General features: G+C 36.9%; 1 protein-coding gene across 1 annotated transcript in view; it reads right to left on the bottom strand.

The window, feature by feature from the left end:
- The window catches only part of LOC134614614 (NADP-dependent alcohol dehydrogenase-like), a 51,192-nt gene that overhangs the window by 13,924 nt on the left and 20,076 nt on the right, over positions 1-17,192 (bottom strand). The window contains exons 3-7 of the mRNA XM_063458591.1: positions 13,163-13,304; positions 10,297-10,384; positions 7,370-7,586; positions 4,827-5,087; positions 4,479-4,614 (exon numbers count right to left, since the gene is read on the bottom strand). Of these exons, the coding sequence (XP_063314661.1) occupies positions 4,479-4,614; positions 4,827-5,087; positions 7,370-7,586; positions 10,297-10,384; positions 13,163-13,304 (844 nt within the window). The remainder of the gene's footprint in view (positions 1-4,478; positions 4,615-4,826; positions 5,088-7,369; positions 7,587-10,296; positions 10,385-13,162; positions 13,305-17,192) is intronic.

Genomic DNA, 17,192 nt, shown 5'->3' with positions numbered 1-17,192 from the left:
CTACCCTACTTTTCAACTATCGTCGAGGAGACCTACGGGACCTTATGGTGGTACCTGGTATACCCAGACTTCTACACAGACATCTTTCACTCTTGGACGAGGGCATTTCTGGATGGAAATCTGCGTTCCTGTTTGCACTTCCCATTCCTTTGAAGATTTCTGGAATTCCCTATTCCCAGAATAGTCGACCTCCGTTCCTCCACTCAAGTTCAGTTCGGAACCCTGAATGGACGTCTTTTGGAGCCCTTTCTCTACGGCGTCCGAGGTTTTACACAGTCCGTTTGGACTATTGGAATCACTTAGTATACGGCTGGTTTGGACACACTCTCATTGTGTGCGTTATGAATTTATGCTCGGATGAGACATCCCACCGGGTAGGACAGGAAGGTACGAAAGATCCTCCTCGGTTTCTATTGCGATTTTGGTGGTGGTCTTCGGTGCATTCCTTGAGATTGGAGATCTCCCTGCAAGGCCGCATCACCGAATGGCCCTGGCACGATCGGAGGAGCCACCTTACGGGTCATGAGTTGAGACTTGGTGTCAGTTTTCTTCTCGCGACCCTAAGTCCTAGATCGGATTTCGAAGTTATACAACTACAGGAATGTGGCTAATAGGTCAGCTTGCCAGCTCATGGACCGACTTCTAGGAAACAGGTTGCTACACCACGTACAATGGATTTACCGGCGGAGGGTGCTTTTTTCCGTATTTGAAATACTTCGTCGGTTGGCATCTCCTTTGACCCGTCGGCTGTCATTTATCGTATTTGGAATGTCCAATTAGGATTACTCTGATATTTCCTGGAATAATTACCAGCGACACAAACAGCGTTGGATTGGTGAACTGAGCGTTGAAACAGCAAATACGAAGCCTCCTGTCATGTTATAAAATTGTAGATTATGCTAGCTTTAGTGTACCTATAATCTTAATTTTATTAATGACAGGAGGCGAGTATTTCCCACCCATTCTTGTCCCTCCCTTGTTTAATGTTATAGTTTAGATTATCAGGTAAGTATGCAACTCTGTTTGTTGTCTCTGCTACCTGTCGCTTGTTCCTTATGTCTGTTTTTTTCCATGAGTAGGGTTGGGATATTTTCATATTAGGTTAATTTGGTTGCTACGTTGAATACCTACATGTTTATTCAGAGTACATTTCATTGGATAATCAACCTGTTCGATTCTGTTTTTCTCTCGTTTCAGTTTACAGTCCATCTACACTATCTAGTTTGACGGTTACACTTGGATGGTGGACATCGTTATATTCATCGTATCTAGGACTTCGTTTCTTCCCCATGATGTTCTCTGCCTTTTATTCTGTTTTGTCGCAGCTTGAAAGAGGAAATGATGCATGGGGAGGGGAGTTTTATAGTACCTAACTTTTTTCTGATTGGTTGTTTTCTGTGCTGCTGTGGAGTTCTAGTAAAGAGAGACTTAAGCAAATACTCGCCTCCTGTCATTAATAAAATTAAGATTATAGGTACACTAAAGCTAGCATAATCTACAATTTTCGTTATATCTACTGTATATTTATTTTATATATACTTTTACTCCCTATTTTAGAGCCAGATTACTTATTCTTGTCTTTTGAACACTTTTCTTTTTTCCTGTGTTTTAAATACTTTTATTTGTATTTTGTGCCTTTTATTAGTCTTACTACTGAATAAAAGGTACGGTATCTTTATTCTTTCCAATGAGGAACACTCAGTCATATTTCATCAGATATCAATCAATAGAATTGAGCATGATTCCCATTGATTGTCTTAATTTGTTTATGCAAAATGTATAATTAAGGTAAGTAATTAAGGAAGTATAAATAAGGAGATGATATGGAGGACCACATATCTCCTGACGAACATTAGCTAAATGCATTGGGAGGATTCAGAGAGACACTGTGTGAAGATTCCTGAGTGGAGTTTCTGAACACCTGGGAAAACACTGCTAAAACTTTAGAGTTGATTTAATCTGCCTTGTTTGCTTTTAATAAATTGTTTTTGTGCTATATTACATTATCAGCATTTTCTCCACTTTGTTTTATATAGATTGACAAGCTGCAGAGACCTTGCTGTTTAAGGTCTGAATGCTCATACCTAGCTTATTGGTTTTCTAAAGATGTGCCTCCATTGTGGTTGCTGTTTATCTGACACCGTAAAACCTGTCAGTACATCTGCACAATTGCACTAGGACTATCTAGGTAGAATATTTAATTATTCTGGAATTTCTGCAGCATCCTATAGTATTCTCATGCAGGTATAAACTCTGCACTGATCAAATTAGTACTCCAACATCTGTGTGTTTAACCCCTTAAGGACACATGACATGTGTGACATGTCATGATTCTCTTTTATTCCAGAAGTTTGGTCCTTAAGGGGTTAATACTAGACATTTGAGAAAAATTCTGTTTGGTTGAACTTTACTCAGAGAATTCTTTTTTGTTCAGTTTACCTGAATGTTATCCACGCAAAATACTCATGGAAACATTTTGGAGGTGGAAAAGGAATGGAAAAAGATACCTTTACAGGGTTATTCACTAACATAGCAAAAATACCCAAACTGAACAAAATCTCCCTTTCAGCTATGCCTCCAGTTTTGCTATTTTGTCTTTAAACTTGAAATTCACTTTGAATCAATCTTAAATTTCACTTTAGTGAATAAGCCATTTAGTCTACTGCAATTGAAAAACCACTACAATATTATGTTCGCCATTAGGTGTTTTTGCAATTACAATTCTAAATGATCAAGCATAGCTACGATTGTTGCACAGCTGGTATATGCTGATTGGTAGAATTGTGAATAGAGAGCAATTTTGGTTGTGCTGAATAATTCTTTGAAAGATAAAATTTAGAAACAAAATCGCGAGATAAAAAAACAAAAGGTTAAAAAATTGGCCAATCAGTGTGCTGCAAAATATATAGATAATATATTATGTGTATATTTTGCAATACTTTTAGAGGAACATTTTCCATCCATGTGGTTTGCAGACGAAATGAGAAAATGTGGAGCAGTAACAAAATTCCATATTTATATATTGTTTGTAAACCATCAAAAATATAAGTTGTTTTTTGTGCTCCTCCTTGATTTCTCCTCTGTTGCTCACTTCTCAGTTGATCAATGAATAAACATGAATTGACAGTCCCCTAGCCTTCAATTTTCATTCCAGCTTTCAGCCAAACACCTGATCCAATTTGCAGCTTGTTCCAAAACAAATCTACAAGTCTACTGATAGGGCACTGCTCTTTTCCATACTGAAGAATGGTCACACATGCTACAGACTGAATGTGTGCAAAAGCTTTGTTCTTCTCATGGTGTAAGGTGGTCATCAATTCCCCACTTTTTTTTCTCAGAAGAAGAAGTTACCAACTTACCCTCCTTTACTATGAAAAACAAACTGTGCCCTGTCAGCATATAGCAACTGTGTCTGCGAGGGTAGCAGGCATAGCCACATTTCAAGACTCAACCAGAAAGGGTGAAACCACTACAATTCAAAGCATTTAAAAAAACAAAAGGGTAAGTTGCATCAATTGACTGACCCACTCACACTCACCCCTGTCACCCTGTGAAGAAAAAAAACAAAAAACACGTCCAACACATCCAGTCTGTAGTGTGAGTGACCGTACCTCAGTGTGGAAACTAAACAGTGCCTTATCAGCTTATACTTATGGCAGAGGTAGCAGGCATAGCCATACTACAAGACTCAGCCAGGCAGAGCAAAACCACTATAATGAAATGTATTTCATTACAAAAACCACCATCACCACCACATTTTAGAATATTTTTTTTATACAAAGAGTTAAAAAAAATAGACCTGCGAAACTCAGGGCAGCCAAAGTTCACATGTGCAATAGACCACAACACACTGTATGCAACTGAATAATAAACTTGCAGTTTTTCAAAGCAGAGACAGCGGCACTGAAGCACACTCCAAGTCAAATAAGCTGCATCTCACATAAATAAAATAAAAAAATAATCACAAAACACAGTGAAACAATTCTTACACATATTTTATGCAAATTCAGATTTCCTGTTGCAAGTTATTTTATAAAGGGACTGATGCCCATTTTTCAAATCAAAAAGTCTTATTTAAATCTATTGAGCTAAGTTGTTTCACATGAAAAAGATAATACTGGCATAAGTAAAATTTGGCTCATCTCTAAATATACTTTCCGTTGCTGAATACAAACGGATTGGACATTTTCAAATTAATAATGCACACATCTAGTTTGTTTTTCTTTTTTATGTTACCTAATTTTGTTGCAAGTTATATCAAAGTTATGTTTGTATTTATTAATTGTAAAAAAGGTCAGGGGAGGCAGTTTGTTGAAGAATTAAAAAAAAAAATGGAGATGTCCTAATTCCCCAGGCTAAGTGTTGATGCAAACTCTTATGAAGTACAACATACTGAACAAAATAACTTTTAACACAGGGTGTCAGTATATATAGAAAAAACAGACACAAATATATCTGATAATGTGTGTTTTCAATACCTCCATATACAGATCCTTTCAAAGTTCGACCAGTGAGAAGCAGGCCAGGATCAATTGAAAGTTTTTCATTTGAAGGTGTTGCTCCAAGTATCACAGTGATTCCGGACCCCATGTAAGTAGATTCAAGTGCAGTTGTCTGCAGAGAAATATTAACCCATTAGAACAAGAATGAAATTCAACTTAACGAAATACAGAATATTAAATATTTACAGAGATGATAAAATTAAAAATAAATAATTCTGTGCATGACGTGTAACATAACATTTTGTTAATATCCATCTTATCTACTTGTGCTTTTTATACTGGTCTAAATGTATAAGATATTCACCATGGTCACTGTTTACTTACCATAGTTTCAATGCGTCCAGCACATTCAAAAGAGTAATCCACTCCCCCGTTAGTCATGTCTGCAATGACCTCTTGAATTGGTTTATTATAGTCTTTGGGATTTATGCATTCAGTGGCACCCAATTCTATAGCTAACGGAAATTTTTCTTTATGGTAGCCAATTCCAATAATTCTAGCTGCACCAGAGATCTTGCAGCCAATTATAGTTGAAAATCCAACACCTCCCAGACCAAATACAGCACATATAGATCCTGGAGTCACCTAAAAAGGATTAATACAAATAACTTTGAATATATTAATGCCTCCAAAAGTTAGATGGGAAACCTAGCTAACACAATTGGATGGGCTACAGATTAAAAAAAGAAAAAGAAAAATTATGCATTACCTTAAATTAATACTGACAATATTTCTTTTTGTTAGATTAATTACTTGCATGACAGAATAAAAGTCACGTAAGCAGGAACTAAAAATGCACGCATCATCTTTAAAACTGATCTTTACAATGCCCATTAGGGTACTGTAACATATCAGCAGCAGAGCCAAATTACTTATTAGATGGCTTTAATGTCCACCTAGGGCCAAGTTTAGAGAAGAGTGCCTGGGGTACGGTCTGTGATTCTGAAAGGGGTTATGCTTGAGTCATGAGGGATATCAAAAGATCTCCTTGCCAGGCTCTGTGCTCCCCTCACTACATTAAAATAGCATGTGTCTGTTCCTCTGTCTGGTGCAGATGCTGTTAAGTCCTAGTGCTTCTCAATGATTCATTGACTGAGTGCTAGTTTCAGAAGAGTGTTGTAAACCACTGGACCATCTGAAATCCAACCCAGAATAACCATTCACTTTGCCACCAAAAGGTGAGCAGGAGTGGCGTTACAATAAGCCTTTCCACATACAAACCTTGGTTACCACACACAGGTCAGCCACCACACTAAGCAACACTAAGCCATCCCACACAACATTCCCTTACAGAACTCTCAACCACCACACGCATACAGCAATTACCCGCCACAGGAGGGAGGGAAGAAGGATCCCCAAAACAAGAGCCCATTAAACATTTTGCTCAATCAACGATGTCTATATCAGGCTAAACCTTAAAGGAACACTATAGTCACCTAAACAACTTTAGCTTAATGAAGCAGTTTTAGTGTATAGATCATGCTTCTCAGGTTTCACTGCTAAATTCACTGCCATTTAGGAGTTAAGTCACTTTGTTTCTGTTTATGCAGCCCTTGTCACACCTCTCATGACTCTTATTGACACAGCCTGCATGAAAAAAAACTGGTTTCACTTTCAATCAGATGTAATTTACCTTAAACCATTGTATCTCTTTCTCTATAAATTGAACTGTAATCACATACATGAGACACTTGCAGGGTCTAGCAAGCTATTAATATAGCAGGGGATAAGAAAATCTAAATTAAACAGAACTTGCAATAAAGGAAGGATAAACTTTAGATGACTCTTTACAGGAAGTGTTTAGGAAGGCTGTGCAAGTCACATGCAGGGAGGTGTGACTAAGGTTAATAAACAAAGTGATTTAACTCATGGACACTATCTATACACCAAACCTGCTTCATTAAGCTAAAGTTGTTTTGGTGACTATAGTGTCCCTTTAACTAAACATGGTCCATGATCATATTGTTGACATTTAAAACCTCATCTTTATGTGCATATCCCTAATCTTGGACATATGTTTTAATTTCAAATTCTATAGTGTTGCTTAAATTGGTGTATTTTTTTCTTTGAATTTGAAAATATCCCTTTTTCAAAAGCAAGAAACACTGTTGGTTTCTGTTCAAAACAAGTATTTGTATTTAAAAGTAACACTTCAAGCACCATATCCACTGTAACTCGGTTTGACTTCTTAAATGTGGTCCGCTGGGCACTACTCCTCTCCTCCACTACTGATGATGGAAATCCTGAAGGTCTAAAGCACAAGCTTCTCTTAACTTCCCCAAGTGAAACCCTACAGGGTGAGGCTAGCTCATTAGCTGAGAGCATCAGCTTCTAATTTTTTATTGTCAGTAGTGGAGGTTGGAAGAAGCAACCAGTGGACCCTAGGTAAGAAGTTAAACTGCTCTACAATGGTTTGAGCCTTTACAATGTGAGGTACACTCCTGGCATTACAACCACTTCAGTGAGCCATTATGGTTATGGTGCTTAGAGTGTTGTTTTTTTTAAAAAAAATAAAAAGGAACTGTATGAAACAGTTCATTTTTTATTTATTTTTCTCTTTCTATTCTCCCTCTGAATAAGTGTCAGAGTATATTCCTTAACAGCTATGTCATTTTGTCAATTTGACTAAAGCAGTTTGTATTTTCCATATTCATGGTTTTCATTTGGGTGGGTACAGGACATCATGAAATACCTATATATTACTTTATAGTACATTCTATTATCATCAGCACCAATGCCAGCAGCTTGCTTGAATATGAAATTCTAGCTTAATTGATCAAGATAATTAAATAACCTCACAAATATATGCAAAGGAAAAGAAAAAATCAACAATGTGGTGTTTTGATTTTTTTTATTTATATACTTGCCTTAGCAGTGTTAATAGCTGCTCCATATCCCGTACCAAATCCACACCCAATAAGGCAAGTTTCAATAGGTGCATGAGAGTTCACTTTTGCAACACAGATATCAGACACCACTGTGTATTCAGTGAAGGTGCTTGTACTGAAAAAGTTGTGAATTGGTTTACCCTTACATGTAAACCTTGTAGTTTTGTCCTCCATTAATCCACTTCTTGAACCAAACCTGTAAGACAAACATTATTTAAAAAAATAATTTAAAAAATCAAAGTTGATTTGGATTCCTTTTATATAAACTGCAGTGAACAAAATGTATAGATGAATTGATTAACATGGCATTAAAATGGAACATTATAATGTGACAGATGATTAGAATGCTACATCTGTGTTTCAAACTGCTTTACATTGTATGCTTATTTTTGATTGCATGATCCACTCACTGGTGGCTCAATGTATCAATCTAGAATGATTTTCAGCCTGCCATATGTTCATAAAAAAAGAGCAGCTCTCCAGAAAAGTGTGGTCATGACTCAATCGAGAGCCAAGGTGAATACATTGGCTAATCTACACTAGAGAATCATTAAAAACAGAGGAAGGCCATCTGGAAGAATCATGATATATTTCCTATTGTTCCTTATTCTTTGCATGTGACTTGGGTTATAAATCACCAAATAAGGATTCTAAAATGAGTAAGAATCATATTATTTAGATTTTAGAAGATATTGTATTGCATTTTATAAGTGCTCTGCTCAATTTTTTTCTACATTTTATTGTTTGTTGTTTGTTTACTGTGGAGAGAGCTATAATGTTGCATCTAGCTTGTATAGAACAGGAATACTATATCTATCAATGCTGGTAGACACAATTTATTTTTATTTATTATATCATTTGCACCATTGACCATTGACATAAAATATCACTTTGAGTACTTTAGACTCTTCACTACAGTGCTTTCTCTTGTGCCATGTGTCCTCTCCTGTAAAATGACTTTAATTTGCAGACTATTATAATCTACTCTGGCCTTAAATTTGAAATTCTCTTTGAATTCTCACTTTAGTGAATTGACCTGTCTAAGTGTGTCCTCCCAATGCGTTTCTTTACATATTTAACAGATTCCAACATGCAATTTACTATATTGGTTTATTTTGTGATATATATATATATATATATATATACACTGCTCAAAAAAATAAAGGGAACACAAAAATAACACATCCTAGATCTGAATGAATTAAATATTCTTCTGAAATACTTTGTTCTTTACATAGTTGAATGTGCTGACAACAAAATCACACACACACAAAAAAAAATGGAAATCAAATTTTGCAACCCATGGAGGTCACACTCAAAATTAAAGTGGAAAAACACACTACAGGCTGATCCAAATTTGATGTAATGTCCTTAAAACAAGTCAAAATGAGGCTCAGTAGTGTGTGTGGCCTCCACGTGCCTGTATGACCTCCCTACAATGCCTGTGCATGCTCCTGCTGAGGTGAACTCCTGGACAGTCTGTGGTGCATCGTGATGTTGGTGGATGGAGCGAAACATGATGTCCCAGATGTGCTCAATTGGATTCAGGTCTGGAGAAGGGGTGGGCCAGTCCATAGCACCAATGCCTTCGTCTTGCAGGAACTGCTGAAACACTCCAACCACATGAGGTCTAGCATTGTCTTGCATTAGGAGGAACCCAGGGCCATCCGCACCAGCATATGGTCTCACAAGGGGTCTGAGGATTTCATCTCAGTACCTAATGGCAGTCATGCCACCTCTGGCGAGCACATGGAGGCCTGTGTGGTCCCCAAAGGAAATGTCACCCCACACCATTACTGACCCACTGCCAAACCGGTCATGCTGGAGGATGTTGCAGGCAGCAGAACGTTCTCCATGGCGTCTCCAGACTCTGTCACATCTGTCACATCTGTCACATGTGCTCAGTGTGAACCTGCTTTCATCTGCGAAGAGCACAGGGTGCCAGTAGCAAATTTTCCAATCTTGGTGTTCTCTGGCAAATGCCAAACGTCCTGCACGGTGTTGGGCTGTAAGCACAACCCCCACCTGTGGACGTCGGGCCCTCATACCACCCTCATGGAGTCTGTTTCTGACCGTTTGAGCAGACACATGCACATTTTTGGCCTGCTGGAGATCATTTTGCAGGGCTCTGGCAGTGCTCCTCCTGTTCCTCCTTGCACACTTGTGTGAATGTAGACTCCGTCTCATGCTACCACTAGAGTGAAAGCACCACAAGCATTCAAAAGTGACCAAAACATCAGCCAGGAAGCATAGGGACTGAGAAGTGGTCTGTGGTCACCACCTGCAGAACCACTCCTTTATTGGGGGTGTCTTGCTAATTGCCTATAATTTACACCTGTTGTCTATCCCATTTGCACAACAGCATGTGAAATTGATTGTCACTCAGGGTTGCTTCCTAAGTGGACAGTTTGATTTCACAGAAGTGTGATTGACTTGGAGTTACATTGTGTTGTTTAAGTGTTCCCTTTATTTTTTTGAGCAGTGTATATATATATATGAAGAAGAAGAAAATGAGAGAGAGTGGAAGATAGGGAATGATGTAGAGAGTTAAATGGCAGAGACAGACAGAGAAAGTAACGTTCATTGCTTATGGACTTATTTACTAAACTGTTGGTGTTGAATCTATAAGCAAATTGCAAATGTCAGGCCAATATATTGTAATTTGGAAAAAAAAGTCAAATAGCTCATTTGGAAAATGTTTAACTTGACTATTTTGGCCCATATAAACCACTATTTAGTGAATAGAATCAGTTGCAAATTAATTATTTTATGCAAACAAGGTTTCTCTGTTGTGTTAACATCTTATATCTTATTTTAGCTTATTGATATACAGTCAGCACATGTTTGTTAAGATAAAGAGATCTTGCACTTTTCTTAAAACCTATTGCAAAATAAAAAAGACATACTCATTTTTGTGACACATGTTGCTGTTTGTAGACTTGCAGCTTCTGCAAACTCCGCAATTAGGAACAAATAGAGGGATAACTTTGTCACCTAAAGATATGCAAATGGATTAGGATAAGAAAGTTTATTTAAAAAAAAAAAAAAAATGACATTTACATAATTTACAATTTATTCGGATAATGTGCAATGTTATACAGGAACATTGTAGTAGTAATAAACAAAATACAAACTATTTTATAAAATAGATCACGGACTCAAGGTTTTGGGATACTGCTTTCAAAAAATACAAAGAAAAGACATATGCTATCCAAAAACAGCAACAAAACAAAAAAAAAAGCATTTTTTGATAGATAAGGTTGCTTAATCACATATCTCAGCAAACAAATATGGAGATTTAGTTAAACCATTTAGCCATAAAGTGCTAAGCCCACCACTACCTCACAGTACCTCAGTATTTGTGGGTCCTACACTAATGCCAACATGGGAGACACATTAAAAAGTGCTAGCACTAAATTAACTAAAGTGTATTTTAATAATCTGTTGTAAGAGCATTGCGATTTTATATATATATATATATATATATATAAATTGCAAATGTAATGTGATAAAAAACACAATACAAAAAAAGTGTTGAACCGAAACAATTAAAGTGATAGTGCTTTAATGTATACACTGCGTGCAGAATTATTAGGCAAATGAGTATTTTGACAACATCATCCTCTTTATGCATGTTGTCTTACTCCAAGCTGTATAGGCTCGAAACCCTACTACCAATTAAGCATATTAGGTGATGTGCATCTCTGTAATGAGAAGGGGTGTGGTCTAATGACATCAACACCCTATATCAGGTGTGCATAATTATTAGGCAACCTCCTTTCCTTTGGCAAAATGGGTCAAAAGAAGGACTTGACAGGCTCAGAAAAGTTAAAAATAGTGAGATATCTTGCAGAGGGATGCAGCACTCTTAAAATTGCAAAGCTTCTGAAGCGTGATCATCGAACAATCAAGCGTTTCATTCAAAATAGTCAACAGGGTCGCAAGAAGCGTGTGGAGAAACCAAGGCGCAAAATAACGGCCCATGAACTGAGAAAAGTCAAGCGTGCAGCTGCCAAGATGCCACTTGCCACCAGTCTGGCCATATTTCAGAGCTGCAACATCACTGGAGTGCCCGAAAGCACAAGGTGTGCAATACTCAGAGACATGGCCAAGGTAAGAAAGGCTGAAAGACGACCACCACTGAACAAGACACACAAGCTGAAACGTCAAGACTGGGCCAAGAAATATCTCAAGACTGATTTTTCTAAGGTTTTATGGACTGATGAAATGAGAGTGAGTCTTGATGGGCCAGATGGATGGATTGGTAAAGGGCAGAGAGCTCCAGTCCGACTCAGACGCCAGCAAGGTGGAGGTGGAGTACTGGTTTGGGCTGGTATCATCAAAGATGAGCTTGTGGGGCCTTTTCGGGTTCAGGATGGAGTCAAGCTCAACTCCCAGTTTCTGGAAGACACCTTCTTCAAGCAGTGGTACAGGAAGAAGTCTGCATCCTTCAAGAAAAACATGATTTTCATGCAGGACAATGCTCCATCACACGCGTCCAAGTACTCCACAGCGTGGCTGTCAAGAAAGGGTATAAAAGAAGAAAATCTAATGACATGGCCTCCTTGTTCACCTGATCTGAACCCCATTGAGAACCTGTGGTCCATCATCAAATGTGAGATTTACAAGGAGGGAAAACAGTACACCTCTCTGAACAGTGTCTGGGAGGCTGTGGTTGCTGCTGCACGCAATGTTGATGGTGAACAGATCAAAACACTGACAGAATCCATGGATGGCAGGCTTTTGAGTGTCCTTGCCAAGAAAGGTGGCTATATTGGTCACAGATTTGTTTTTGTTTTGTTTTTGAATGTCAGAAATGTATATTTGTGAATGTTGAGATGTTATATTGGTTTCACTGGTAAAAATAAATAATTGAAATGGGTATATATTTGTTTTTTGTTAAGTTGCCTAATAATTATGCACAGTAATAGTCACCTGCACACACAGATATCACCCTAAAATAGCTATAACTAAAAACAAACTAAAAACTACTTCCAAAAATATTCAGCTTTGATATTAATGAGTTTTTTGGGTTCATTGAGAACATGGTTGTTGTTCAATAATAAAATTAATCCTCAAAAATACAACTTGCCTAATAATTCTGCACTCCCTGTATACTCACAATGCATATTATATATATGCTTTATACAAATGAAAATTTAATTAATGTGACATTACTACCCAAAACCTCCTCAAATTTATACTGTTTGTCAGTGTTTGAAAATGAATAAATAAATTAAACACTAGCTCATTTGGGGTGGGTCACTGTATTTCAAACTGGAGTAAATTAAAATCCAATATGTAGGCAAGTACAGCCAAGCTGCGAATATAGCTGATCAGTGATTTCACCTTACATTTTGGCCAGTGGTGGCACATCCAAAGAGACATTTAGGCGGCACCCCACCAGATTGTTCTCATAATATTTTTTTTTTTTATTGCCAGATAAAAAAATTGTCAGCTGTACAGTACAGTATAATTTTTTTAAAAGCTTGCATAAAATGTCTAAGGATATTACACTGAGCCTGTAATGCAAAGGTTATGAGTTGAAATCCTGCATGGTAATTTTACTTTTGCTTATCTTGTGCACATCAGATTTAGGAGTTGTGATTTCAGTCCCTTTTTTTTTTAATTTTTTTCTCCATGTATGATTTGCTGCAATTTTTAGTTTAGTAAATAACCATGATTATGTTTTACACTGTATATACAGAATAAAACACCTTATTTTGCAGTTGTAATCCAATAATGCCATAAATTGCCTGTAATGAGAGATACCTGGTTTTACAATAGTCACTCCGCATCCGATGCTCTCAACAATCCCGACAGCTTCATGGCCCAATATCACTGGAAACTTAATATCACTGAGGACTGTGCTTAGAGCACTGCTGTCAGAGCCACAGATTCCAGAAGCCAATATCTATCATAAAACATAATAAAGCTCATAATGAAAAAAAACAAAAAAAATAAACAAGCAGAGCAAAAATGGACCTGCAATAAGTTGTAATTAAATTTTTAAATTAAAATACATGAATATTAAAATAAATGACCACCAGCTGTTTTCATACTAGAACTTACAAGAACCTTTGGGGTCCAAAATCATAAACAATGTCTGGAAAAGGTTCATGAATATTGCAGTTCACTAAAAGCTGGAGGTAAACATTGGATACCTATGAAATAAAATAGACAATCAGAGAAAAAACTGGAGAGGTAACAAAAAAACACATTCTAGAGGAACAGAGGCATGAGGGAATAAACTATTTTTGAGGTACGGAAAATAGACTTCCTAAATTTTACTCAAATTGCAATAAATATAGTATATTCTATTATAAACTTAGGTAGGATTAGAACAATGTCTCCATACATTTCTAGTCTACTGTCCCTAAATATGATGACACTATATAAATATGTTGGGGCTATATAAATCTCAATAATAATAATAAAAAATAAAGATACAAGCTATCATGTATAGCTTGGAGGAAAGACGAGACAGGGGAGATATGATGGAAAAGTTTCAATACATAAAGGGAATCAACACAGTAAAGGAGGAGACTATATTTAAAATAAGAAAAACTACCACAACAAGAGGACATAGTCTTAAATTAGAGGGACAAAGGTTTAAAAATAATATCAGGAAGTATTACTTTACTGAGAGGGTATTGGAAGCATGGGGTAGCCTTCCAGCTGAAGTGGTAGAGGTTAACACAGTAAAGGAGTTTAAGCATGTGTGGGATAGACATAAGGCTATCCTAACTATAAGATAAGGCCAGGGACTAATGAAAGTATTTAGAAAATTGGGCAGACTAGATGGGCCAAATGGTTCTTATCTGCCGTCACATTCTATGTTTCTATGTTTCTATGCTTCTAAAAGTTGAAGAAAGATTAATTATAAATAACTGCAGTTATGGTGTACAACCTCTGGATGTCAGCATTATTCCATGACCAGTATTTAGAATTACGGAGAGTATGCGAAGATAATGTTATCTGTGCCTAATTATCTAAATGTCTCCCTTCTTTAAAAATTCCCCAGTGCTTTAAATTTGTTCTCTTCTCCCTTTAAATTAATAATATTTATATTGTAAGAGAAATACATTAAGATTGAGAAACACACAGGGACTAGTAATTCTACAGATTCCCTAAATTTCTATAAATAATGTTGAAGTCAGGACAAGAACCCCTAGAAAGGAGCCAACAGTAAGATAAATACATATACACAAGCAAGATGTCTTGGTCAGATAATAAACTGACAGTTAAAACACTTGACATTTATTTGGCAAAACTAGGCTCTTCAGAGAAAATAGTGTGATTAAAGTGTAGGGAACACGGTTTTAATATAAAAATAGATAACTTTTTTTTTCCTACCAATTTAAACTATATGCATGGGATATTTAAAGTCACAAATCAGTGGTAATGTATAATCGTTAAGAAGTAACAACTCTTTGTGCACATTATTCAATATTTCTGTCCCAGTAACACATATATCCCAACCTTTGGTGTTACACCCACACAAAATCTGGGGGGTTCGCAGCCTAAGAATGTATCTTAAGTTTTCTTTTGGAAAGTAGATCCACACTCACAGGAGATGATATTAGTAGAGTTGACAACAAGTCTATTTAAGGTTTACTCTTCCTTAAACAGTAAAACATTTACTTTTAATAACTACAGAATCATGACTGAGAATGAATATACTCCTTTAACCCCTCCACGAGATCTTCTGTGGTATTGTTATCCCCTTCCCCTTCATATACCCATGTACCCAACGGTCACAGGTTTGTAGGTAAGTGTTCTAATTTGGTGCTCCTAGGTTTTCTCTCTGGTTTTGTGCTTATTGAGACACCAGAGAAATTTAACCAGACAACACAGGACTAGTGCATTATTCATACTGCTCAAAGTAAATTCAGATCATCAAGTCCCCTTGAAAACCCCAGGTAAAATTCTATCAGAAGTCTTCTTTCCTTGACAAAAAAATTACAAACTTGCCCTGAATTATTCATTAAAATCTCGATTGGAATTCTGACTGGAATATGGGAATTCTTTTCAAATTTTGAATTTTTAAATACTATTTGGAGCTCATCAGATAACTCAACAGTGCTATCATGGGGTATAAAAATAAAAATTTTTTACAACTTTTTGCTTTTTTTGCTCTGGTTTCATGCTGACTTATACTACAAGAGATACATTTAACTAAGTTTAACTCTCAAGTAAATCTATAGGAAAAGGGCTATTCATATAGTAGCAATAATGTCTATATGTAAACCTTTACTACTGCATGATGTCTGTTAGAGCATTTAGGGAGATGTAGTCTATAACATCTAAAATGCCAAAAGTTTCCTACCCCTGCAGTAGTCTTTACTAGATTTGAACAATTCAACTTTACATTGTGAGATATGTTGCCGATGTATTTAGTTTAGACATAGGGTTAAAGGGGAATAGTCACTATAATCTATTTGTCAGGTATGGGGGAAAAAAAAGGTAAATGTAGCCATCCACACCTCTTTATCCTACAACTTGGCATCCCTGTCTTAACAACAAGTCCGGAATTGTTAAGCTCTACCCTTTGCAACAGGCATCCAACATAGAAAAACATACAGAGAAGATGTGTCTCCTCTCATTAGCATTGTGTATCCTGACTCACCTGAACAGGATTAAGATGCAATTTGCTAAATCTTTAGAATACATTTAAAATAATATGTTATAACGGTTTTTATTTTGTCAGTGGTGTAAATGCCAAAGAAGTGGCAGTTCCCCTTTCCTGTATATTTATGAAATGTCATTGTCATTGAAAATTAAGTTTACTGTCAAAGTTTACAGACTTTGTATACAGTTTCAGCCGTTTGCAATGAACACATTAAACAAAAGTAATTGAAATAGCTCAACATAATGAATGTGTCAAGTGGTTTCCACCAATTTAAATAAAAATGCAACTTATAATTACTTCTCCAGTCCCAAAATTATTCAATACCCTGAATAGAATCCCTCACAACAGCACAAATATGCAAAACAGGTGTTGTCTCAAGGACACTTGATGCAACTGATCAAGGGCTTCATTAGTTGCACCAGGTGTGCTTGAGCTGCAACACTTGAAATACTTGTACTGGCTACGAGTTTGTTGAGTGTCACGTTTGACTGCATGTTAGAAATAGAATGGTCCACAAACAAAGAACAGGATAATAAAAGATAGCAAAGGCACTAAATGTTCCTAGAGACACTGCTGGAAGCATCGTGCGCCAGCTCAAAGTTGAAGGAACAGTGGTTACACTACCTGAACGTTGCAATAAAAGGAAGGTATCAACAGCTGCAGCCAGATTTCTAAGGCAGGTTGTGAAAAACCCTTGAGTGACTGCAAAATACCTGCATCAAGACTTGGTGACAACAGGCACTGAGGTTTCAGTGAGTACAGTAAGGTGCGTACTAAACGCAGGAGGTTTCCATGCCAGAACTCCAAGATGTACACGGCTACTGACCCAAAAGCACAGATAAGTTTGCTCCGATATGCTAAAAATCATATAAAAAAGCCACAAAAATTTGGGAATTCTGTTCTGTGGAGCAATGAAAGAAAACTGGACCTTTTTGACCCAATGGATCAGCGCTATGTCTGAGGAAGAAAAATGAAGCATATGCTGAAAAGAACACTCTGCCTACAGTTAAGCATTGTGGTGGATCAGTGATGCTCTGGGGCTGCTTTGCGTTCTTTGGCACTGGAAACCTGCAGAATGTGGAATACAAGATGGATTTATTGAAACATAAGGAAATCCTAGGAAAAAATGTCATGCCGTATGTGAGGAAGCTGAAGCTTGGAGTAATTGGA

This window comes from Pelobates fuscus, chromosome 6 (assembly GCF_036172605.1).
Source record: "Pelobates fuscus isolate aPelFus1 chromosome 6, aPelFus1.pri, whole genome shotgun sequence".
NCBI classification, from domain to species: domain Eukaryota; kingdom Metazoa; phylum Chordata; class Amphibia; order Anura; family Pelobatidae; genus Pelobates; species Pelobates fuscus.
This window is presented reverse-complemented; position numbering and strand designations above follow the sequence as displayed.